The 26,949-nt window shown below is 31.3% G+C and overlaps 3 protein-coding genes across 10 annotated transcripts in view; 1 reads left to right on the plus strand and 2 right to left on the minus strand.

The window, feature by feature from the left end:
- Positions 1-1,591: 1,591 nt before the first annotated feature.
- LOC110997948 lies at positions 1,592-4,874 on the minus strand. The gene is made up of 6 exons (XM_022266342.2): positions 4,568-4,874; positions 4,259-4,391; positions 3,895-4,024; positions 3,510-3,604; positions 3,114-3,350; positions 1,592-2,865 (listed from the first exon to the last, which is right to left on the minus strand). Exons 1-6 carry the CDS (start codon positions 4,633-4,635, stop codon positions 2,770-2,772), a joined length of 759 nt encoding a protein of 252 aa, XP_022122034.2. The 5' UTR covers positions 4,636-4,874; the 3' UTR covers positions 1,592-2,769.
- Positions 4,875-5,437: 563 nt separating this feature from the next.
- Positions 5,438-7,492, minus strand: LOC110997934 (cysteine and glycine-rich protein 1). Of its 2 annotated transcripts, none has more exons than XM_022266323.2 (6): positions 7,321-7,492; positions 7,027-7,219; positions 6,772-6,951; positions 6,370-6,501; positions 5,990-6,286; positions 5,438-5,847 (listed from the first exon to the last, which is right to left on the minus strand). In XM_022266323.2, exons 2-6 carry the CDS (start codon positions 7,139-7,141, stop codon positions 5,468-5,470), a joined length of 1,104 nt encoding a protein of 367 aa, XP_022122015.2. In that variant the 5' UTR covers positions 7,142-7,219; positions 7,321-7,492; the 3' UTR covers positions 5,438-5,467. The 2 variants fall into 2 exon arrangements, with proteins under 2 accessions (XP_022122015.2, XP_045487222.1); XM_045631266.1 differs by having other exon boundaries at positions 5,711-5,881; positions 7,321-7,491.
- Positions 7,493-7,945: 453 nt separating this feature from the next.
- LOC110997950 (protein diaphanous) overlaps positions 7,946-26,949 on the plus strand; it is a 32,020-nt gene continuing 13,016 nt past the window's right edge. For 2 of the 7 annotated variants that reach the window (XM_045631263.1, XM_045631265.1), the window contains exons 1-11: positions 12,106-12,350; positions 20,317-20,487; positions 20,682-20,783; positions 21,091-21,287; positions 22,490-22,655; positions 23,452-23,592; positions 24,010-24,118; positions 24,562-24,673; positions 25,005-25,133; positions 25,636-25,766; positions 26,588-26,769. In XM_045631263.1, coding sequence (XP_045487219.1) covers positions 12,285-12,350; positions 20,317-20,487; positions 20,682-20,783; positions 21,091-21,287; positions 22,490-22,655; positions 23,452-23,592; positions 24,010-24,118; positions 24,562-24,673; positions 25,005-25,133; positions 25,636-25,766; positions 26,588-26,769 — 1,506 coding nt within the window. In that variant the 5' untranslated portion in view covers positions 12,106-12,284. Of the gene's footprint in view, positions 8,062-9,598; positions 9,663-10,761; positions 10,810-12,102; positions 12,351-18,912; positions 19,208-20,316; positions 20,488-20,681; positions 20,784-21,090; positions 21,288-22,489; positions 22,656-23,451; positions 23,593-24,009; positions 24,119-24,561; positions 24,674-25,004; positions 25,134-25,635; positions 25,767-26,587; positions 26,770-26,949 lie in introns of those variants that run through there. The other 5 variants (XM_045631261.1, XM_045631260.1, XR_006750660.1 and 2 more) reach the window with 5 other exon arrangements.

The raw sequence follows: 26,949 nt of genomic DNA on the forward strand, positions 1-26,949 counted from the left end.
TATGTATACATAATAGCTAAATAAAAAGAATTAAAAAAATCATAGTTTTAGTTAAAAAATATTTTTTCGTGGGTGTTATCTTTCTAGTACCACTGATTTTGACTAATAAGTAGAACAACCCCATTGATGATCGAACTAATTGATAAGAAATTGTGTGCAGAGCCAAGGACTCTGGTAATCCCAGCAAAAATTAAATAAGAATCAATTATGAACTAATTTAGTTGATAACCTATTTGAAAGAAAATCAAGTCAGGTTTAGGAATAACAATGTAGGTGACAATAAGCGGTGCATACATATTGGCATTTCATATATATATATATATACAAATGTGAAAAAGCACTACTAACTCAGTTCTCAAAGCCATTCATAAAGAATGCATGTATGAGTGAACATGTCAACTTAAATGTTCACCATATTAGAGAAAATTGATAACTCTTCATAAAATTTTATTTTGATAGCTATAATTTTTAAATATTATGATATATATGTCACCGTAAGATTGTAAACATCGTTATATTACAATCTATCCAGTAAGATTGTAAAGTATCGATAGATTGTGAACCGTATCATTATGATTGCAATTTAACGCATTATTTTTCGCTTGATTGTAATCTATCGATGGGAAGCGGTCAAATTGTGAACCGGCGTAGGACGGAATGCAACTCGCGCTCTGATTGGTTGAACGGTATGTGCCCCCGCAACCCCGGCGACACGTCATATTTGTTTGTTATTTCTATTTTTATAATTTGGGCTTAAAGACATAATAATTGTTGAATTTTTTGAAATTTTTAATTAGAATTTGTGTTTGTAGAATAAATATTTCGTTACAATTTGTTTCATTGTTAACATATGTCAGGATTTCTAATTTCCTATTAAATAATAAATTTATTTTATTTAAGTGACACGTCTATTTCATTTCTAAATGAAATGAGACCGACCAATCAGGAAGAACTTGCAGACAGTTGGCAATTTGACGCGGGACAGATTGTAATTTAACGGTTTCACTTCGGTAGATTACAATATAGCGAAAAATGATGCGTTACATTGCAATCATAATGATACGGTTCACAATCTATCGATAGTTTACAATCTTACTAGATAGATTGTAATATAACGATGTTTACAATCTTACGGTGACATATATAATATATATTTATATATTATAATAAAAATTACAATTCTATATGACAAAGACAAATAGCATTTTTGAATTCTTTTAGTTGTGATGTTTTTAGTGGGTGGGTCTCGCTAACCCTCTGAATAGCAGAGGGATTTGAGGGTAGATCCCGCCCCAGTCTCAATATTCATGGCGCGGAGGCCTACGCAGGCGCGTTGGAGCATTTTCACCTCATTAAAAAAATATATATATAGGTGTGTTTGTGCATATTGTGTATGGACTTATACATGATATTTTATCATGTTTCAACAACTAAGGTCGGCAACGCATCCGCGAGCCCTCTAGGATCGAGTGTCCATGGGCGGCGTTCTACTCTAGAGAAATATTATTGTTATTGTGACTGCTGCATAGAACAGATTTTTTAAAAATCTATCTAGTATATACTCATAGGTTTTTTAAATTTATATAGCATATATAGTAAAATCATTTATTAATTAATAATAACTTGGACGGGTCACATATATCTTTATGTCAAATATTTACAGACAAAAGATATTGTATTAGATTTTAGTAACAAAGTTGTTAAATTTTTCTTGTCTTATTATTTTAACATTCTTATTACCTAAGATTAAGAAACTGGTGGGTCAAACATTATTTATCATATTATGGCAGTTGCAATATATTTGTAGGAATGTTACAACTTTGTGCAAAAATAATATCTAAATATTATAAAACATTGAAAAATTACTTCATGCAAACATCTATAAAAAAGTTGTATTTAAGGATAGTGGAATTTTTCGTTCTTTTTAATATAGATACATAATATTCTATTTCATATAAGATAGTTTAAATGCAAACATAGTTTACTTTAAAATGAGATTCCTAATAAAATAGGATACTAAAATAAAGGACGGCGAATCTATACTAAATAAGGGCTTAATGTTAATCTATACTTAGAAATTAAATAATTGACAAATATAATACTATTGTCAATTATCGGCCATTTGATTTAATGTAAATTTTATAAAAAAAATAATTACTAATGGACATATTAGGGAGCGTTCAGGCATTACGTCACGGAATTTTCAGAGATTCTTCCCCCCCCCCCCCCTCATGTAACGCGCCGTAACGTTTTTCTGTACCCTATAAGAAAACGTTTCGTTACCCAGTGACTCATTAAACCTAAAAGTTGCCATTTATGTGTTCTTAAGTACCGGAAAGTCGAAAATAATATTGACAATAACGCATAAAATTTAAAATTATATCTAAATAATTATACGTTTAAATACAATAATACATAACTATAATCCGTAAAAAAGTGTTTTCTTTAAATGTGTAAAAGTTATGTTAATAAAAGAGAATACTATAATAACGCATAATTCAATCACCGCCCCGCATCGTAACGTTTTACTTTTAGCATACTTGAACTCTCCTTTATCTACTCCCTTATTTAAGAGATTTCTTTTAGTTTGATTATGTCTTAATGATCCAATTGATTAAGGCACATATTTGCAAGCTTAATAATATTTTAAAATCTTAAATCTAAACATTGTAAATTTATAATATAGGTTTTTTAGACTGGAGTTTCAAGACTACTCTCATTAACGTCATTAAGCATTGGTTCCATTTCAAGAGTAGGCTTGGTTTCATATCAAATTTGTGAAGCAGGCATGGTAGACACCGTTGAGTGTGGAGTTGTTGGTCTTGAACCAGCTAAAGATGCATTAAGAGATGCCATGGTACCCATCTGAAAAGGTGACATATTAGTAGGTAGGTTGAGATTCAAAACTTCACAGTTAATAGTCTACTTGGATCTAGTGTTTTTAATGCAGCGTGCGTTAAATTAAATATCTCTTGTAATTAAATGTTTTAAAATATTTTAAACACAGAAAGCAGTTTTTGCTAATTATATTTTAGATCTCGTGTTCTAATATAATATTCTAAAGATTTTGTAAAAATAATATAAAATTGACGAAATCTAAGGTTGCTACTTACTCGTAAATGGGCCAAATCTTCCAACTTTGTCAAGTCAGCTAGTTCCAAATATAAACTATATACAAGTAACCATCCATAGATGCCGCTGACAATAAAAACAATCCAAAAAAGGCACATTATTATATTGTATGCAAATATCATGTCATTAACTATGGAAGCAAATATAAATGCAACTGCACGAAATAATATAAATACTCCAAACGCATACAACCAAGGGACAATGCGCTTTTCATGTTCCTAAAAGAAAATCTCATATTAATGACTGGTACTCTGAATCTACATAAAATAATGTATTACAATGTACGCATACATTATGTTTTAGATCTGTTCTTATATATATTTGGTGAAAGCTTGCTGAGGCATTTTGGATATCTAAATTAACATTTGAAAACTTACTTTTCGCAAAGCACTTATAAGCATAATACTAGTTACTAATACTGCAACAGATCCAATCCAGGAAAATAATGAAAACACAATGAGAACATTGCGAACTGAAACAAATAATTCAAAATTACATTATTTATGGGAATTTTAAATCATATCATACAGTTAAGAATATTTTCACTAAAACTGACAGATAAATACCAATTTTACATACACAAAAACTTAAGTAAAACAGTGTAATATAACTGGTATTTGAATTTTAAGAATTATATTTTATAGCTTGTATAAATAAGGGTAAACAAGAAACATAATTTCAACTTAAAAATGTTGAGAAAGTTATTCATGAAATTCTTTTGTAATAATTAAGTATGTATTAACACATCAAAAATTTACTTACCAGGTGCACTACCTACATAAACAAATTGATAGCTCATCACATAGTATCCGTAATGCACAGAACCAGGTGTTGCCATTCCAAGGCAATACAAGTCAAATATACTCTGGGCGAATGTAAATAAAGCTATAAACTGCAAAATGATACATGTAAATACTTTTACAGAATTTAAATATTGCCATAAGATAAAAGGTTAATTAAAGTTTTATCAAAATAGAAAGTATTTATTACTTAGCCAATATATATTGTTATTTTTAATTTAGAAAAAGCTTAAGTGTAGCATGTTTTTAGCAACTAAGTACAGGAACAAACTATGTTATTGACTGAGGACTTAATATTGTTGTGTTTTTCTTTTAAGTATACTTACCACAGCTAGAGATCCTGTTAGTAATGAACCTCTCTGTAAGTCCAAAACAAAAGCATCATGGAGGATTGGCTTCTGATACCATGGTACTCGCAGAGATTTAACGGATTTTGATGAGCGAAGATTTGTAGATGACCTAATAAAATTTTATGTTAAATCAGACTAAATGTATTTTTTTATTATTTTGATCGATCTATAAGAATAATTTGGCAAATATGATAGGTGATATATACCATGGTTTCTCAAGAAAGGATAATAAATCGTCAAATCTAATAGAGATTATAAGACGTATTTATTATTAACTTAACTTACTTTCCTGTATAGTGTGAATATACAGAAGGTGTTGATCTATAAGTCGAAGGAGCTTTTTTCCCGTACATTATACTTCTTTCAAAATACTTTGGTTAACGCCCTTGTTTACGCGACACAACAACAGTCGGCAACTTTAACACACGTAAATCAGTAGCATTTATACACACTTAATAATTGGCATACAACGCAATACAAATAAATATTTAGTTATGGTGTTTTAATTTAAAAAGAGACAATTTTAGTTTATTTTATAAATACAATCTAGATACAAAAACGATTTTGTAAAACTTCAAATTCGTTTGGCAGTTGCCTCGTGCCACAGAATACGAATTCAGCGTCTGAATTTGTTGCCACAGATGAGCTAAAACATATTAAGAAAACTATATAAGTTTTTTTCTTGATCAAGATACTTAATATATGAAAATCTCGCAAGGAAAGAGAAAGAGTGGCCGTCCCATGCAAACCTGGCGCCGTACAGTCGCAGACGAGGCAAAGAGAGCCGGAAAGACTTGGAGCGAGGTGAAATGCGAGGCTCAAGACCAAACGCGATGAAAACTGACTGTGGACGCTCTCTGCCCCTTCTAGGGATTATAGAACATTAGGTCATACCAAAATAATAAGCAGTCGTGTACCTCCTTAAATTAAGGTTCTATACATGTGAACTTAAGCAGAGATTGTAATTGAGAAAGTAGATAGTACAGAAAAAAGATATATTTGGCATCACTGTTGTTCTAAGCTTTTCAGCAGAAAATAAATTTAAACGTTATCTAAAGTATACTCATAATGAAAATGATACAAAGAAGATCAGGTGTTTCAAAATATTTTAACCTTAAGCGCTTATATTATCAGTTATTAAATTAAATAATAATATCAAAACGTGTCACAACAACAAATTTTACTTCACAAACTTTTTTTTAAAAGGTCAGTTCTAACATAAATAGGACCACACTGCCACAAACATTTAGGACACTTCAGTGCATTACATTTCATTGTAGGCTGTTGTAAATCACGCCAATAACTCGTTGAATCTCTCGAAACCATTGAAGCATTATCAAATTCATAGTTTTTCCATTTTTTCTCGTTTTTGTGGTTGTAGTCAAAACGTTCATGTAGATATTTTGTTAGCTTTTCGATTTTTTCAGCTGCGGTCAAAGAGTTGCTATCTCGAATCGTTGATTCGTCAGTAGATTCAAGAATATCAGATATTTCGGTGCGATTTTCAAAAGATAAATCACAAATATGACTGTCCTCCGCGATTGATTTGGTCGCTGGTGGTGCAGCTGTGAACATTTTCGTTGAGTCAGCTCTATGCACCTAGAGAAAAATGTTAGTAAGGTAGTTTTGCTGACCAAGATTATTGAAACGTTAATTCATAAGTTTATAAATATATTTAAGAAGTATATATTACATTACATAACTTACATTTTTTTGGTTCATTCGGTTGAAACCATTCCTGAGGTCCAGTGCCACACCTGCAGAAAGGTGGTTGTTGGCCTTGCATCATGAAAATGAATGGGGATTGATCTTTACTGGTAGTCATGAAATCTCGCATGTTTTCCGCAAATTGTGGATTACTCTGCCATTGCTCAAAGCAGTTTTTGAAGAATTCTGAAGGATTGTCTATATTTTTATTCAAAACATGACGATGAAAGCAATCTTCGCAGAAAACTTGTCCATAGTAAATCTTCACATTTGACTTAGGAACGTTCTGGCAGAAATCTACAAAGCAAAATTAAATACTAATTTGTAATTTTATTTGTCATTTATCTAATATCCTATAACAAACTTTAAAATCATCTTACAGCATCGAGCACAGTGTGAATGAAAACACTGATCACCAATATATATTTTGTCGTCACCAATTGCTTGCAGACATCTCGCGCAAAAACAGCGCTTCTGCATATCTTCTGGTGGATTTTCAAAACTCTTGGAACCTGTCAGACAAACAAGTTCGGTTTAATTTATAATCTGCATACAGTAAATAATAACCGGGTAGTCTCATTTTAAGACATGTCATAATAACTTTAATTTGCTGAATTTAATAATACTTATTTATAAATTTACATAGTAATATGTATTCCAATGTCAAAGTCGAAATTTAACCAGCAACTTCTTTTCTAGATCATTGGATTTAAAACTCGAAAAATAAACATTTGCAAACGATCTAGAAATAATTAATTAAGAATAAAACATGTTTTTTTTACCAGTAGTTTCCGTATTTCCCTGTTGTTTTGAACCCGGAGCCCACTGCATCCACCAACTATTTGAGTGGATACGGGGGTTTTCTCCTCTAAATCTCGATAGTACGTGGTTTTTAAAGCATTCATTACAAAATACATGACCATAAAACATCTTCAGATGCTGAGGCACCGTTCTGCATATACCTGATAACCAAACAAATTTTCTGTAGCATCATTTTTTTATTATTAAGTAGAACACCTAAATTTAAAACAACTTACAGCACATGCTGCATAATCGGTGGAAATTTTGGCCTTCAATGTCAACTTTATCCTCTGCATCAATGGGTAAAAAGCAACGCGCACAGAAACATTTCTTGGATTCTTGATTATCCATAATGAATTTCTAATTTAAACCGAATTTTAATTCTTTTATGACAAATTTTGTAAGCCGACAATACGTTATATGACAATGCTGAATAAGAAATAGAAGATTAATAGTTTTAAAAATAGAAAGAAAATCAAATCAAAAGTAAAGTAAAAAGTGTTTACTTTGGTCAAAGAGTATTTACTTACACATGAATTCCAATAATTTCATCAATCATAGTAGTTTAATTTATTTTTACTGAAGGTTTTTTGAAAAATTACGGGTTCCGTTGATCATATGATCAACACTCCACTTCTTGGCAGCCAGGTATGATTTCGATACATTTATACTTTCATAACGTACATTTATTAAATATATATCTAATTGAAGCTAATTTATTTCTATTAATATTATAGTATATGGGTGCCTAAAATTTGGTTAAATTTGGCCGCAAATAAGAGTTACCTGCTGTTAAAGATGATATTTTAATGGAAAAATATAAATTGCCGTCATGTAGACGATATTTTATTTAAATAACAAGAGAACGAAATGTTCCCCAAAAATCAATTCAAAATAATTTCATTGAAAATACTAGCGGGCAAATTTTTATAGGCAACTTGGTACATATATATTCTTCTAATTATAAATATACATAAAATTGGAATTTAGCAAATAACCGATGAGCGCACTAATCCTGTATCCGGATTTTAGACCATTTCGATTACGGATGTCTGATTTTTATAAAACCGATAAATCGTCACTAATAACAAACAGACACAACACTATAATATAAAACGTTTGGCTTTGACAAGCACGAGATGACATCACTAGTCAGCTATGTACAAATGCGTATGTATGTGTTTTGTTCAACCGTTGTTTGTGTTATCATGTTTTTATCAAATACTTGTGTTTGTGAAGTTATTTTAAACTAAAATTATATCTTTTTGGTGGTATAGTATATCTTTTATCTTATCTTAATATTTGAATTTGATAAAGGTGCTTTAATACGAAATTTATTAGGTTAGAAAAGAGTTACTTGATTGAGCAATGGAATCATGTTTTCGCGTTTTTATGTTAGAAAAATAAACATTTATAACGGTTCGAGGCTATAGAAAGACAGCTCTAGGGCGTATTCGTCGTTCATTATTTTTTATATTTCTTATTATTAGGAACAGTACGCATACTATGTTAATAAATGTTATCGTCCTCGATGTAACTTTTATTTACCAGCGACCTCGATTTAGTAAATAATTTGGCGCGGATTGCATTGCATTCAAATGCTCAAATTATAAATTGTGTCGCAACGAAAAGCTTTTTGCATCAATAAAATATGATAATTATTCATTTAAAGAGTATGGTTTATCAGGAACCAGTACTGAAATTGTTTGTTACTTAATTAAGTGTTTATCCTCTTAGACTTCCTATTTTATTTGTAACATACTACAAAATCAAACAACCACTGTAGTTTATGAGCCTCTTAGGTATTTACATTATGAGGATTATTATAAATAGTTAGGATACTTAAGCTATGCAATTATATAAATGGGTATCATTAATGTACAAAATCATCAGAAGTATTTCAAAAAGAGTGTACTTAACTATTGCATGTTTTAGGTAATGTACACTATGTCAACAACCATCATTATTTAATCAAAATATGTTATAGTATCATTGTAGTATAATTTTTTTCAAGAGTTTTGTTAAAGAGGTAACATATGTTAGCTTAGTATCATATACTTGAAATTTTGATTACATAGTTTTTTTTATACAGTACAATAGTTGTTTGGGAAGTTACATAAAATAATAGAGCATAATAGAACTGGATTGTATAAAATACAAAAATATTTACATACTTCTTTATATATTTTTAAGTTTAAAGTGTACAGAAATGCGTTTACCATTTTTAAGCTTAAAATACAACTTTACTGTTATAAACAATTAAGAATTAGCTTAATTTACATGACTATATAATTACCTAAGGTATTATTAGTTGGTAAACAATCATTAAAACTATGATTTTGTGGTTGATATGGATCAAGTCAATCAATCAATTGAGGTCAATTGATGAACATGATATGTCAGTATATAGTATCTTCCAGACATAGATATTTTCTTTATAAATGTCTAAAAACATAAATAAATACAAAAATTTCTATATATCAGTATCCTCAGCATATAGTTATTTAAATGAATTTAGTATTGACAAAAACATAAAATTTAAATACTAGTATTATTCCCAACACATTACATGTTGGATATGCAATCTTAAAAATGCAATATGCACTATAATTTTTAAATAAAAAAAGTTTCTTTGTAAAGTAAATCATAGATCCATCACTTTCTCTTCTATAAAAATCTAGACAAAGATTTAAATTGGTTATATATAATGTTACATACTAAGCCTGTTGTATGTTATATTTAGTTTGACATTTAATATATGTCTCTTATACTTGATAAAATGTTAATATCCTCAATACTTTGTTACAGAATGGTGCATCCGAATGTGAATGAAGGCAAAATGTCTCGCCATGAGAAAGCAAAAAGTGGCTTTGTGAGTAGAAATTTAAATATATTAAGTGTAAACCACACAATAAATTAATAAATAATTTAAATTAATCTTTAAGAAAACAAAATTTATGAGTGAAATACTTAAAATAGATACAGAGTATATAGGTTTGATCCTCACCTAAAAACAAAACATGACTTGATCTTGTAAACAAGTGTTGCAAGTGTTATGTTGGACTGACTTCGAGACTCCTGACATAATTTTTTTTAATGCTATGTGCAAAAAATAAAATATTTAGCGCAAAACCTAAGAAAGTACACAAGTAATTGTGTTGACAACTTACATATGAATGTTTACAATCAATATTAGAACCATGAAGACGTCTAGATAACAAGTAAGGTGAGCAAATTAGGCATTGTTTTAACACGTTCTATAAATAGATAATAAGTAGGTTGCAATGTTAACGATAAAAAAAGTAATGAAAAAATACTGGGCGAGTATTATATTATAAATCAGTTATTTAAGGTTGAAGTCCGTTAGAGAAAAAAGTAACTCTGAAAAGAAAATAAGCCGAAACAAACAAATATCATTATATTATTTAAAGTTTTCCAAAACCGGACGATTTATGGCAAAGTATTTCATTGATTTGGTTTATTATGTAGTAGTGACATGAAAAACCAGTAAAGGATGTACAGAGTCGAGCTATAACGTAAGTTCGGCTCTGTACTTTGAGAGAAAACAACGTCTATTGTGAGAAAACGTTGCGGTATTTGCTACAGCTTCTAGTATACCGAGTAGTCTCGGTTAGTTATTAAATAGTAAATCAACCTAAAAAAAGTTCTTTTAGAACACAAGAATGATTTTAATATGCATTTATTGAGCTCCTAACAAAACTGCTGATGTTACAGTAATACAAACCACAGTAGTTTTCTAATCTAATATACCATTGTTTACGTAGATTGATTATTCTATAATTTGTTTATATGAAATACCTACTTTAAAGCTAGATATAGTCAAAACAAGCACTATTAAAATCTGCATAGGAAAAAGTTACTTTTAACGTTTGTCTTATTTTGCTATCGCTACTAATGAAGGTAATGGAATCGTTATCTTTATGAGTTTTCAGTTTTCAGTCGATAATCTTTGAGTGTGCACGATTTGTACAGTGTAGTGTTTATAACAACAATATAAGGTTCTAATTGGTCGAAGATGAAAAATTAAACAGTATCTGTTTTCTTTTCTATGTAGAGACGATAGAAATGTAAAATTTTCTCTAGTCGCATTATTAAAAAATAAATATTTCATTTTTGTCTCCAGACTAAAATTCCTAAGTCAGTGCCAAATCATTTAAATTTATAAGGTATCGCAATATAAGCACATTTTATTGGCTAGAAAAATGTATTTATAAAAACATAGAACTCAAATCCTCAACTAGGCATGTAGTCTAGCGTCTTAGAATGTTAACGAAACGGTCACCTTGACTTTAACTTGTTAACAATATTATATTGTTATCCGGATTTTATTGATTTTCACGGTTACGTGAAAGACATGACACGAAGTATATTTTTACAAAATAATGTTTTTGTTTAATAAACGTCTTCGTCAAACATTAATTCCTCTGTATTGAAATAAAGAAGTTAAATCACGCATTCAATAAATATGTGTTCTCAAACATAACGGTCACAAAGTGTATGCAATTTATACCGCAAATATACCGCGAAAATCTTATAACAGATTTTGTAAATGTTTATAACCGTAATACTAGCAGTTTCTCGTTTCGCCCCCGACAATTCGCCCGTAGCATGACATAACATATTGTATTCTGTATAGTGTAAAAAATATTTTCTTTAATACGAAATTATACGAAAAGTACTTCCTTTTAATCATTTAATATTTCCACTAATAATATTTAACGGCGGTAGCAGTAGACATTACCATCAGGCATTTTTTCGTATACTGTGTGGTATTTAAGATTTTTCTAGAATTGTTACTGAAATTTCTATGATGCAATGCTGATGTCACTTGTAGTATTATAGTTTGTAAACATACTTGCCTATTATTTGTAAATATACGTATTCCTAGTACTAGACCAAATAGTTGTGTATCTGGATTTTACCATTCAAAGTCAAGCATCAATAAGCATCATAAGAATTTGCTATAGTGTTTTTACGGTTTTTTGGTTCTTTTAGTTAGAAATATCAGTAAGATTAAAAAAAAAACTTATATGTTCCTAACATATGCCTTTGTAGCTTTTTTAACTAACGTTTTAAAATCTATCTGAAGAAATTTGCATCACATATATAATAAATATATCTATCTATAGATAGATAGATTAGGTTAGAAAAATCTCTATACTGGGTATTTAATTTATTCAGAAAAGCGTTATTGCGTTATGTAATGAGACTGAGAAAATAAAGGGAAGTCGCAAAAGTTGTACAATACACATGTATCCTACTTATAAAAAATGATGATTTGTGAAATAAGATTACGTTCCAGTTGAACGCCTTATCAAATCTTATCATCACGAGTACTTATCAATGTGCACTTAGTTTGGAAATTTCAGTCGTAGATGTTGTGTTAAAAAGTTTAATTATAAAGATTGTGTGAACTAAATGTAAATGAACTTATATAACATTAGTGTTAGAGTGAGATGATAGTGTGGTGGTAATGGAGGAAAACAAATATAATAGTTTACCACGCCTCAGACGCAAGCACACATGGAGAAGGTCAGGGGTAAGTAGAAAGATGTGTAAAGCTAGCTAATCGTAAGACTCAGCCCTACTTTAGTGAAAAGATGGTTCCAAATAGTGGCGTTGCGCATTAAATAATGCTTTGAGAAACGTTCAGTTGTGGAACGACGGACCTAGAGGTGATACGGATGGTATTTTGTATTCTGCCTTGACGTCCGATAATGAAACTAAGCTGCAGGAATTAGTCCGAACTACTAGTGTTACCTCCTTGGTAAATGCGGTAGAAGATGCATAGAGACCCTAAATCTCTCCGCAACGCCAAGGGATAAGGCGCCGTTACATTGCACTTGGCGAAAACTGGGAGCAGTTTGTCATTCACAAATTGATTAGGTAAAAATATATTTAAAAAAAGCTAGTGGCGCTACAACCTCTTTAGGTCTTGGCCTCAGATTTCTGAATCTGTGACATGATCATTTTTAAATCTAATAGGCAAGTAGGTAGGTGATCAGCCTCCAGAGCCTGACACACGTCGACTTTTTGAGTCTAAGACATGTCGGTTTCCTCACTATGTTTTCCTTCACCGTTCGAGCAAATGCTAATTGCGCACATAGAAAATCCATTGGTGCACAGTCGGGGATCGAACGTCCTCAGGTACGTCGCACGCTGAAGCCACTAGGCCAAAACTGCTCAAAAATATCATAGCTTTTATATATTTAGGAAACCCCGCCCACGGGTTATAAATATAAAATCAAACGTAAATGCTAGATGATATCATCATGATATCATTGAGGATTTTTAATATGAATACTTGCATTTTCAATAGAAACTTGTTGGATAGTTATGGTTCAAGACGTAGTTTATTTTGTTTCTGTGCTTATAAAAATACATTTCGTAACAAATATAATCAGTCAAAGATAGAGAATGTTGCTTCCATACAATTGATGTCATTACAGCCTAAATGCAATATCACAGACAAAGACGAATGAACTTTAGAAATTGCGTCAATCTATTAGGTAAATTTTCTTTCTTGCCAGGATTCGATCGAAGAATGAATATATAATATAGATGTATTTGTACAACGATATCATAAGTGACAATATAAATAGTTTAAAGCCTTGACCTCAATCCTTACAGATCTAAAGGTTGACCGGTCGCGGAAATTTATCTGTACAAAACCATATTATTGCACTCTAGTATGGTATCAATTCTATATTATGTACTAGCGACCCGCCCCGGTTTCGCACGGGTGCAATGCTGATACTAAATTCACTACAGAAAATCTGAACGTTGTATATAAAAATGTGGGTTATCCATAAGAGATAGACATATACCATCACAGACTTTTCTGTAGACCTTTTCAATATGTACAATACTTAGTGCATTATTTTGATAAAACTCGTAGGGTTCAGCCTGCGTTTGCAATGTAGGTAAGCGGAAAAAATTTAATTATTTACGACATCACATTAGAAACCTCAAAAATAACAGTACTTCCTCTTGAATCACTCTATCTATTAAAAAAAACCGCATCAAAATCCGTTGCGTAGTTTCAAAGATTTAAGCATACAAAGGGACATAGGGACAGAGAAAGCGACTTTGTTTTATACTATGTAGTGATAGTGATAGTGATGCTGATGAAAAGCATTTTATTATGTATTGTTATTTCCGTTGCTGGAAAGCTCCGATAATATACGCGTTCGACGGTGCTAAATAAGCTGTAAATGGGCTGTATAGATCTATATTAAATGAACAATGTATTCAAGGTATTTAATTGGTTAAGGATTAATGCTGTATTGGTTAAAATCGCTTCGAAAATTAGCCATTATTTGTCGTAAAAAGTAAATGACAAAAAAACGTTATTGTGGGTTATCCATAAGAGATAGACATATACCATGATGGACTTTTCTGTAGTCCTTTTTAATGTGCTCAATAAAAAATACTTAGTACATTATTTTGATAAAACTCGTAGGGTTCAGCCTGCGTTTGCAATGTAAGCGGAAAAAATGTAATTATTTACGACATCACATTAGAAACCTCTAAAATAACAGTACTTCTCCACTATTTAATGGATGTTATTATACATATAAACCTTCCTCTTGAATGACTCTATCTATTAAAAAAAACCGCATCAAAATCCGTTAGTTTCAAAGATTTAAGCATACAAAGGGACATAGGGACAGAGAAAGCGACTTTGTTTTATAATATGTAGTGATGATGTCTATTACGAGCGATCTGTTCCATCTTCGCATGGGTGAGCATGACTTTTCAGTTTTATATTTTTAAATATATATCATATATATCATGTTATAATTTATGTGTATTGATGTTGTCGAGTTGATGAGAGTCATAACAAACTAGTTTCTAAAATTTGAAACGATATGTTTGTTTGTTTTCCCTTTGTCTCTTCCATTGGAGATGCAATCTTTAATTGTTTATGAAAGAGGATAGTCCTACCTGAAAGGCCGTTATATATCCTTTAACAAAAAAGGCGCAGATCATGTATTGACTTGAATGTCTGATTGATTTATTTTTGGTATTAATTATATTTAATTATTATTAATTAAGGAAACATAGAATATTTTCCTTAAAATAATTATATTGCTAAATGTTTCATTAATTCATTGTGAAGCAGTATTGGATCACTATGAATCAGCTGAAATATTTTAGAATTGTACTAATTATTAAAAATCTGGCATTTCTGATCCTTCTTCGTTCCACTTCGTTTGAAACCTGTTCTATAAAAAAAAACTATGTGAACGTAACGTGCGAAATCATGTAAGTTTGAGATGATTTGATAATCATTTATTAGGACTTTTGCAGATGGAACATAAATATTGTTCTTAGTCCAGTCCCTAAAGATTAGTTTTTTGTAGTTTTTTCTTATTGCTCTGTCCCTATCTGGTATAGTATAGTTATCTACATAATTATTTTTCACTTTCTGTCTATATACACTATATAATATATAAAATAGAATAATATGCATTTTGTAGTTATTAAAGTAGTTATATTTAGGTATTTAAAATTTCTATATGTTGGTTTGGGGAATATTCTCTATAATTCTTAGTCAACGCACGAATGCAAATATCGGCGGGTTTAATAAAGCAAACATCTCTAGGTCACTATCACGCTACCTTGCATATAAGCCTGCGCGTGAGTCGGTCAATGTTGACATAATATTGAATAAACTATGTAAGGATTTATCATTTATCTGACTTAATATACAAATATGTACTTATATTTATATATATTTTTGCTGCGTTTTTCCGAAGAACAAATAATATATTTAAAATTTATTTAGTAAATTTGTGTTACAACAAATATGAAATATAAATGATTTCGTTATTAATTTGAACGTGTCATAGGCGCACTTAATTCTAGTTCAGTGGAATTCTAGTGGAGTTTATTAAAATTATTAATTAATGTAGTTTTTTATATCTCAATGTCCAATGTTTATGGATTGCTTCAGGAATCTGGCAGAAAGAGCTCGAGTGTAGAGTATGACTAAATAAAAAATGGGATGACATTTAATTACATTATGGGAAATATATGGCGGCGCATCGCGCGCAATTAAAGCGGAGGAGAGAGGAGTGGATAGGAGTGGGGGAGGCCTTTGGCATTTGGCAAGATGCTTGTTCATATTACATATATTATTTATTTATAAGTAAACTTTCAGCTGCATATATCTATATTAATAAGAAAACAATTTTACAATATACAATGCAGATCATCAATGTATGATGAACAAAATATATGAAACAGAACATTTTAATACATTAATAAATTAAAAAAGGAAACTGAAATTAAACATGAAACAATTGACAAGTAAATATTTTAAAGAAAAATCTCAACCGTTAATACTGCTAAATAATGTCAGTCTTCCCGCCTCTCAAAATATTTCCTCACATCCTCTTTGGTAAGATGGACAATGTGTTCATAATGTCTGTTATAGATTACTGAAACCCGAAACATGGCATATGAAACGATTGTGAATATCTTGTCGGAGGAGGGATTCTTAGAGAAAATTAACGACAGCCAATAGGAGCTTTTTAGGTCTTTTAGCACTAAAAATAACTGATTATCCGTATTTTTAATTATTATTTTAGTCTGTTATGTCAGCTCACAATCAGTTTGTGTCCTTGTGAGTGAATGAGCAAACAAACGTCATCGTAATGACATAATGTAGGAAATTACCTTTATTAATAATAATGTATGTCATCCAACGTACATATACTTACTCTAATTATACTGTTTTAAAAATTAATCCCTCTCTTTCTGTTAAATTGAGCTTACGTTATGCTAAATAGGAACAACAATATGCCTGTCGTATGTAACATTATTCAGAGTACAAACATCTGTGTTCTTGTAGCTTTTATATTCTATTGAATCATGGTCTGCAATAAGGCTATAGGCCAAGACTAAGTTTTCAGTTTAATGTTGTCCCTCTTTATTAAAGTGTTATAGAAAGAGACGAATGACTTAAAAACATTATTATTAAGGGATATGAGTTCCTAATCAATTTTATACATTATTTTAGATATTTTAAATGACTTTCAAGATATTTTACACTGGTTCTGTTTTTTTGTAATACAAGGGAAGTATATAATGAAAAGATTATGGTAGATATACAGGGGACAGAGAAATTCTTGCTGTAGATACCCCCCGTAGGAGTGAGCTGCATGTCATCCTGGGATGGCTCCGTGACTAGTGATATACATATAAATGTCCCTGTAGTATATCTTATCGAATGAAAGTCTACAAGTCGATAACTAGCATCGAATTTAGTTGGTTGATACAAAACAAATGTACAACCTTTGCCATATTTATTTGTAAGCCTTTTTTTCTGACACACTTCGATTATGCTCTTAGACCGGCTGATTTCCTTGAGATTTTCCCGTGGGCAGTGTTTCTTGCGCAATTATATAGAAAAAATTCAGTCATGCAGTGTTCAACGCTTGCTCTTAGTGATGAGCATCTTGCCACAAAAAATTCTATTCAGCATGATAAATTGTAAATTGAAGGTTATGTCAGTGTGTTAATAAATAAAAATATAAGTGTTTCTGGAAATATGAATCAGAAATATAGGAATCATTGCTAATTTTATTTACTCGTAAGATCTTGGCCGAGATCGTATCAATAAAGCATGTTATACAGTGAAAGCGTTTAATATTTTTACTCTACTGTCTACTTTATTAAATTTGGTCACATATCTATAATTAATTTAGTTAACATGTGGAGTTTTTATACGCAATTTCCATTTCACAATAATGTAATTCTCAGAAAGAGCATACTGTTTCAAAGGTCGGCAACGCAACCACTAACATGTTGGTTGTCCATACGCTGCCACGACTGCACTTTTTGGGCTCGTCGGCTCTTTTACTCTATGTTTTTAAAAACCCTAGATTATTTCGCAATTTTGGGATCGCGATTTTTATTGCTGTTATCATTGATTTATTAAATTCATTAGCTTTCTGCATCAACCCGAAAAGTATTTTTTTTGCCGGTAATCGATTATAGCCTCTACGTTTTAAACCTAACGAAAGTGGCAGTATATTCATATACATTGTTTAAATTATAGAATAAATTAACTTTACCGTTGATAAACATATTAACGTTAACGTTGTTATTGCATATTTGGTTTGGTATTTACAATCGGTACATCGGTATGATATACAGCTTTTATACCGACAAATGACCCTTGATAGTCCTTGAAGGGGGCTGAGAGCAGATTCATACCCTTTCTGTTCTTCAGGTTAATGTGGGGACTGAGGCTATGTCTACTGGTTATATGTATTACCATTGCAAATAAAGTTTCTTCACATCGTATTGAAATATTAATTTAGTAGCATATACGTAACCATAATTTAATTAATTATTTAATAACACACACTCATATTTTGGTAAATATAGTAATACACATTTTTATTTATTTATTGACACAAATACATACACTTACAGCATTAATCCCATAGACCACATTATTAGAAATCTTCATAAAAATATAAAAGAAAAATACAGAAAATTAATGTAACTGACACGTTTCGCAAACATCTTGTCAGTCACATTAATTAAATACATACATATATAAATTACGCGTCACGTTGTTTGTTTGCATATGGACTCCTATACCACTTAACCGATTTCAATAAAATTTATCAGTGAGTGATCTTAGTAAAAAGATCGGATAGCTTATATATTTTTCGCAAATATATATAATTCTACAATACGTTTGTATGACACTGCCACTCTAACTACAAATTATCCCGGAAGACGGTGCTGCAGTCGGTACCTACTTTCATACTGTGTTTAGTATCCAAATCCCTTGAAATACCAATACCGTTTGTCGGGTACGCTAGTTATTAATAAATACGAAATCAGTCTAATTGCATTTGTGCTGTGATAAAAAGGTACAATTGAGTACTTTAGTTCAAACGGCGCATTTAGATATTAGATATCTTACTGATTGGATTTATGAGTTGGTGTAAAAGTGTAGCGCCCTTAAAAAATGTGAATGCTTCAAGTAGCTATATTTAAATGTTTAGTATGTCCGATCTTAAAGCTAAAAAGACAATATGCTTGGTGCCAAAATAAAACAGTATACTGTCCTTCTCCGGCGTGAGAGTACGTACCATTCATACAATGAATCACTCAAGCGCGGTTTAATATGTCTATAATCGTAATAAATAAATAATTATATTTACTTAAAACAAACGTCTGTGGTTATAAAAATCTATAAAACGTTAATCACTTACTAATTAGACAGTGTTGACAAAGTATCGAATATTTTAGTCAGTTTAACATGAGTGTTTGGGTGTGAGGATAGGTGAAAAACGTTTCTGTGATATATTTATAATGGATACAATTAAGGTCGTTGGTGATTATGTCAGGGAAAGGTCACCTTTTTCGGTAAGTTTTTGATTGATAACAGAAGTAAGCAACAACCCTTGACTCGTTACACTATGTCGTAATGAGCAATTTTATAAATTAAGTTTCTTCAAGTATTTAAGTATCAACCCTTAAACATTTATGATTTTCCTATCCTTGATCAACATTGAGGAACGTGTTAATAACCCGCGTAATATTAAGGGATAAAAAAATACACAAAGACATTATATGTGGCTTAATATATTGAAAGATATAAACAAAAGACGAATAATGGAGCTAATTACGAGAATAACTGCGCAGTTTTATGTGTATAAGTTTTTGGTAACAGGACAAATAAAATAGTATTCGGTTGGATGTATGTGTGTATGAATAAGTGAATGTAAAATCTCGTTATTATTATGTAGTCATTATGACGTCACCAATTGAATTAGTACTGATGGCTGATATTGAAACTCAATGGTTCGTTCGCTCTAACGATTATTGTTATGCTGATACGTGATTCGTAAATCAAGACATTTCACAGTCAGATTTGGAACGGGCATTGTTATATATGATATAATTATATTTTTGGACCTTGATGGTGGTTCAGAATATAAAAATAAATGAATTGAACCAAATAAGATGGTAATAATAAGCAATAATACAGTTTATTTACACCCTAATAACACAAAACAGAAGCAAAATAAAATTAAATGAAATTAAGACATTAGGGTGTAAGTGGGCGATATTACTGCTAAAAGCAGTTACTTCCAGGTAATATTGTACTGACACGTAACTGTAAATTAATTTTTATATTTTTTATTTTATTTATTTTTTATAAATGTCCGCTTTCGTTACTATTTATCGTGCATATTATTGATATCTTCTTAAGTGTATACATTTCTGGAACTTTAATTCAATGTAGTTTAATATAATTAAATTAATGTAATTATTTAGATTTGTGTTCTAAGAGAGATCATACACATAAAGGTTTTTACAAATTTTTTTGTTAACAACAAATAAAATTGTATCTTCAGTAACTTTATAAATGTAGCTTAATTTGTAGGTCTTAACATGTTCTATCACGCGACCTACCTTTTATATTAAAAGATTTTGCATTTTGTGACCCAAGTAAAACGTTCATGTTTCAGCTGGACACATGGTTCGGAAGGCCGAAGAAAGCTGGCGGGGGCATGGAGCGGGGGTACGATACGGTTCCCCGGGCTGAGTTACGTGGTGATGAGGAGCCTCCTTTGGAGTATAAGAGCAAGATTGATGCCCTTGATGATGAACAGTTGGAGAGCCGATTTGAGGAGATGCTGGTAGGCAGATAATTTCTTGACTGTTCAGTGGAATATACAGTGAATAAATAATTAATTGCTTGTCAAAATGCATTGAGAACGTGAGAGTATAGGATATTTTTTTAATGTTGACATGGAAATAACAACCTAATATGTATGTGTAAATAGAATACAATTTACTAGATATTTTATGTAGTTGGTTGCTTTATTTTCAGACGGACATGAACATAGGGGAAAAGAAGAAGGAGCCGTTAAGAAAATATTCAAGTGACCAGAAGAAAAAAATGTTGGTCGCGTATAAATTTGTTAATACACAGGTGTGCTGTTATTTGTGTTTCCTTTAATTTTATTTGAATCTAGCTTATTTCTTAGAATTCATTTATTTGTCGCCAATAAAGGTTAAATTATAAAACCTTAATAAACATCAAAGGTCCCATTTGATTACAAATGGTCATTTTTATAAAGCGTACATGTCCGTAACGCGTTTACGTACGCGCACGTACGTATACGTTCCAAATTGTTTTTGATATTCAGTTTATAATTAACATTTTATTCATATCTTATGGCCGATTATTAAGGGATTTCATGCATATTGAGAAAATAAATCATTTGGGATAATTACAGGAAGGTCGTTCGAAATTTGAAAAACCATCAGACTACGTGACCTACCTCAATCAGCCAGAGTTATCAGTTGGGAAGTTGCACAGTTGTTTAGAGAATCTACGTATTTCACTAACGAATAACCCGTTGTCGTGGATCGAAGAGTTTGGGACTAAGGGCATTGAGAGTTTGCTGACCACACTCAATGTTTGTTATACGAAGTAAGTTGAACTCAGTATTTTTAATACATTATACGACTGCTCTCATCGAAGGGCTACTCATGTTTGGTCGTAAACACCGATACTCGTAACAGCCGATGACGTTGTTATCAAGTACTTAATACAGTAGAATTCAACCGGGATCTTTATGCACAGCTCTTACAGTATAGATTTTGTACTAAATTTTGATATAATATCCGCATTGCTGATGCCGTAAACTTAGTATCGCGAAAATGCCAATATTGAAATCGACATCGCTGTCGCTATGAACTAAAGAATGATGAAGAAATTAACAGTAATACATTTTATGAAAACATTTCTGAGCTGAAACCGTAGGTTTAATGAACCATCTGATTATTAATTTGTTTTATAAAAATGTTATTAGTTAAGGAATGATGTGTCTTGTTTATTAATTTGCTAGTGATAAGAACATTTCATAGCTATGTGCATTTATATTTTTATGTCGGTTCATTATCATGTTTTTTCTTGTGCAACTATTGAGTGATAGTGTGTACTACTTTATACACGTATTTAATAAATTATATTGGTTTTATTGCTGCCAGTGGAAGTGGTTTTTATCGGTAAGATTTTTGTGCTATTATAAAAATAAACGTTTTTTTAATAATTAACATGTATACGAAAATTTATTTTACACTTCGTTACATTTATACGAAAAATTAATCTTAAAAATTATAAGGCATCGGGCGGCCTTATCGCTAGCAAGCGATTTCCAGGCAACCCTAATAAGGAAAAAAAATGTTATGGGTAAAGTGCAAAAAGTAACTTAACCAACTGTTATATACAAATATATAGAACCTTAATCTAAAATAATACATACAAATATATTGATAAAACAAACCAAAAACTGAAAAGCTAATGTCATGGATTCATGAATGGCGATGCAATATGTGATGTGTTTAAAAATGATTATGCAGCAGAGTTTTAAAAGATGTTATATAATACATATATATTAAAAAAATATTTTTTGAATGTGTCAATCGTCAGACAAAATGCCTTAATAATTTGCATACTGTTCCTTCCATATTAGCAGTGTTGACTCAACCCTCTAATGCGTTCGAAACACGGCATTTTCTTCTACAGTGAAAGCAAACTGCCCAAAATTCGTTGTCTTGTAATTTTTTTATTCCCACAAAATCATTTCCTTGCCATCAATACAGCGATTTGCAATAAGCTTCGTTTTCCAGTGATTCCCGCTACGATCGCGTACAATACGAGTGTATCCGATGTTTGTCAGCTATTTTAAACAATACGGTCGGTATTCGAGCTGTGTTTGAATGTCGGGAGGCCTTGCCGGTACTGGCTAGAAGTCTGGACGCAAGGAAGCCCCATTGTGCTTTGGAAGCTGCTAAGGTAAGTGAGGATAAGAGAAGATTATCAACGTTTAATAAGCAAACAACGTACATTTACATTAAACTAGTATGCTAACTTTCCGAATACGCCACGCAGTTTTGAGCCTTCTAGCATTGAGTGTCTATGGGCCAGGGGAGTGTCACTATCTTAACTTTGATTATAAAACTGTTTAAAAATTACTTCGAACTCATATATTATTTGTAGTAGGAAGCTGTATTATAAGCTAAGTGTTTATTGTCATTAAAATTTCGATAATCTTTATTTAATATTGTTATGAAATATTTCGTCGTGAACATTTTTATTATAATTCAATATTGTTAGTTAAACAAATTATTTAACTCAAATATTTTATCTATACATCAAACTTGGTGTAAAAAATCCAACTATATTTAGGGGGAAGATGAAAATTGTGTAAAAATATTTTTACTGATCATTAAATCTGTAATAACTGAAATCTTCAAACATTTAACGTGCTCAAGATTTTTAAATCATGTGGGATTTATTATTATGGTGAAAATAAATAAATAACGTTGTATTTGTGGTTTAATTGATAGATAGGAAGAGGATAGATACATGACTATGTTTTATATTTTAAACTGTCTGTGTACACAGAGAACCACCGGATATAAGCTACATTATTTTATGACTTAAAATGCAGTATTTTAAGCTTAGTGGTATATACTATCTATCTATCTAGTGGTATATCAAGATTCCTCACGAGGTAATATTTTGAACGATTAAACCACGGAGGCTGTAATGTCATTAAAATTTAAAAGGCTTACAATGTTATTTCCAGGTGCTAGCTGCAATATGTCTGATACCGAATGGCCACGAGAAAGTCCTAGAAGCGATAACAATGGCCGGCGAGTCGAGTCGAAAACCAAGATTGCTACCCATTGTGGAGGGACTTCATCCCAAGGCGCCTGAGAGTTTAAAGGTTCATTTAATAATTTAATTAAATTTATGTGTTTCTGAGAAAAAGACAGCGTCGAGACTTGGTTATATGTATGTTAGTTCTGTTTGTCAAAGTAAAGTTTAAGTAGTAAGTGTAAGTTTTTGACAAATAGGAGTCATTCGCTTATTGACCTAGGTTAGGTTAGGTATTTTTTGGTTGGAGGTTTTTGAAATTCCTTCAATGGGATTTGGTATAGAGAAATATTTGTATCTAATGATCGTGATAATGGGGGTGCATGGGCACTAGTTTTTTGTTTATTTAACTGGGATAAAATCAGAACTACGATTTTTAATGCATTGTATAAACTTAAAATAGTAAATAATTATCGTAAGAACTTTTTATATTGAAAGAAAAATATAATTACCCAAAATTTATAAAAGTTATTATTCTAACTTTCAGAACGGTTGCATGCAACTGATGAATGCAATAATAACGGAGCCGGAAGAATTGGAGTTCCGAATGCATTTGAGGAGCGAATTTATGAGAACTGGACTTTATGATCTGATTGGTAAGAACAATTTATTTACATCATAATAACACAAAATCCGAAAAAAAATAAGACAAACAATGTAAATGGGATATCTACTGCTAAAATCAGTCTCTTCCAGACGGTGCATTTTGATGGTACATATATACAGAATCGTATACGAAACTTCTAAGGGGTCCGAACGTTTTAGATAAATTAGGAATTTTAACACACATACAGAACGTATACATTTTACGTAAAATACGTTCCAAATACGTCCACTAAAAGTCTGGAAAATTTAATTTTGTATCTGTTTTTTTTTTTACAAATTTTAAGTCACCTCTGTTAGCGATCCTGTAAACTTTTTTCTGAGAATCAAACCACCGACTTATACGCATTTTTATCATTTAACAACGGCAGTAGAACACAATAAAATCCATCAATAAAACTTATTTATATTATATAATAACTTATCTATATTACAGAGGATTTAAGAGCGGGTGCGGAAGATGGCGGTCGTCTGATTCAAATGAACGTCTTTGATACTTACGCTACTGCCGACCAAGAGGAGTTTCTCGCTAAGTTTGATGATGTCAGGTAATTAATTTTAATAGATTCCAACTCCATTTTATTTTATTAATTTGGAACATTTATGACGTAATTTTTTTAATTTGCAAATGTGTAGTCAAAAATGTAACTTTCAGACTCGTATTGGAATTAAAAAATGTGACCGGTCAAAAAGGTTTGCAATCTCTGACATGTCAAGAAATGATAGCTTTCAGAATTCTACGGAATTAAAAATCAAAGTATAGGGCCCTAGTGTAAGACTTTGGCACTTTATTGAACTTTTTAGATACTATTTACAGGTTCGTGTTGGTTTTTAATTATTGAAAAATTAAATATTAAGATGATATTTGTAATATTTCAGAGTGGACTTCCAAGACGTGAATGAGTGCTTCGAGCTGGTGAAGAATCTGGTACTAGAAACTCCAGCAGAACCGTTCTTGCTCTCCATATTACAACACCTGCTATTCATCAGAGATGATGAGCTTATAAGGTTACTATTTTTTGTGTATTTTAATGCTAATCAAACCGTGAGATTATGTCAATAGATAAAATGTAGTGAAGAGAATATAATATATATAAATCTATACGTACGGTTATACCTTTTCACTAATTTTATATTATTTAAAAATTTATAATTAATTGTGTAGGATTGACATTTAAAACATAACAAACTAGATCATAACATCTCTGTATTTATAAGCCTCTAACAATTTTTTATGAAGTGCGGTTAATGTTGCTAATTTTATACAAATTTACCTACTGAGAGTTTATTTTTTAAAATTTAAAGATTTTTAATTAACTAAATAATAAGTGCTTAAAATAACACGTTTGCCTAGAATATGAAAAAGATATAACATACGTACAAATAATATTAAAACAGAAAACTCAATTTATATTTAAAGATCCTTCAAATAATAAATTACATTATAATATGTTTAATATAAAGAGAAATATCAAAGTCATTCTAACATATAAAACATTAATGGTTTCAGACCTGCATACTACAAGCTAATAGAGGAATGTGTAACTCAAATAGTATTACACAAAAATGGCTACGACCCCGACTTCAGACTGACACAACGATTCAATATTGATGTACAGCCTTTGATTGATGGACTTATTGGTGAGTGTTAAAACAAAAGTTTTTATTTATTTATTTATAAAAACACTCCTGCCTTAACAGGTGACCCTAAATTGACACGAGTCTACAATAAGTAATATACTTTCAACACAAAAAAAAAACTTGAAATGACATAATAAAAGTACAAAAAATTTACTACTACTATAGGCACTAACACTAATTAATAATATATTTAGAATTTGTGTTGTTTATGTGCGATTCATAAATCTGAGGTCTGTGTTTTTTAAATAGAGATGATGCGACGTAGGTAAGCAAGAATTAGAATTTATGACAGGTGTCACAAATCCTATAATATGAGCAGTGTTCGCCTAGTGGTTTCAGCGTGCGACTTTCATACATGAGGTAGTAGGTCCTATCCCCAGCTGTGAACCAATGGACTTTCTTTCTATGTGCGCATTTAACATTCGCTCGAACGCTGAAGGAAAACATCGTGAGGAAACTGACATTTCCTTGATCCAAAAAGTCGACAACGTGTGTCAGGCACTGGAGGCTGATCACCTACTTGCCTATTTGATTTATTAATGATTATTAAACAGATATCTGAGACCAAAACCTAAAGAGGTTGTAGGGCCACTGATTTATTAATAGGCACTAACTAATAATATAACTTGCCAGCTCACTCAACGGACAATGAGAAAGGTCCGTTAACCTATGTATTTCGTTAAGTAAATGAATACACCGAATAATATGTGCCCTTTGCAGAAGGTTAGTCCTAGTTAATGCCATAAGCCATAATTTAACATAGTAATAAGCTCAGGGTAATTAAAAGGGTATGGTATGAAACATACGATTTCACTTCACAGAAAAGTCTAGAGCAGAGGAAGAAAAGAAGCTCGAAGAGTTAAAAAGCAAACTGGAAGTGGCCATCTCGGCCCGACAGGAAGCAGAGGCCAGGGTGACACATCTAGAAGAGAGGATGAAAAGTATATCTACGCCGAGTGGGCCTGGTGGAGTGTCTCAGGGAAATATCGCTGCTATTGCTAAGGTAAAGCAGATTAGTATGTAAATCGCGTCAACAGATGGTGCTTACATCAATCCAGCTTCTTCCTTCTTCCTTTAACCAAAGTCAGCAAAAAGCTTGTCGAATTGTCAGCCTTCAACGTATTACTGATTGGCTTGACTTTTTCTCTTTACGTAGAGACATTGCTTGTCTATGGATATGAAT

This window comes from Pieris rapae, chromosome 15 (genome assembly GCF_905147795.1).
Source record: "Pieris rapae chromosome 15, ilPieRapa1.1, whole genome shotgun sequence".
NCBI lineage: Eukaryota > Metazoa > Arthropoda > Insecta > Lepidoptera > Pieridae > Pieris > Pieris rapae.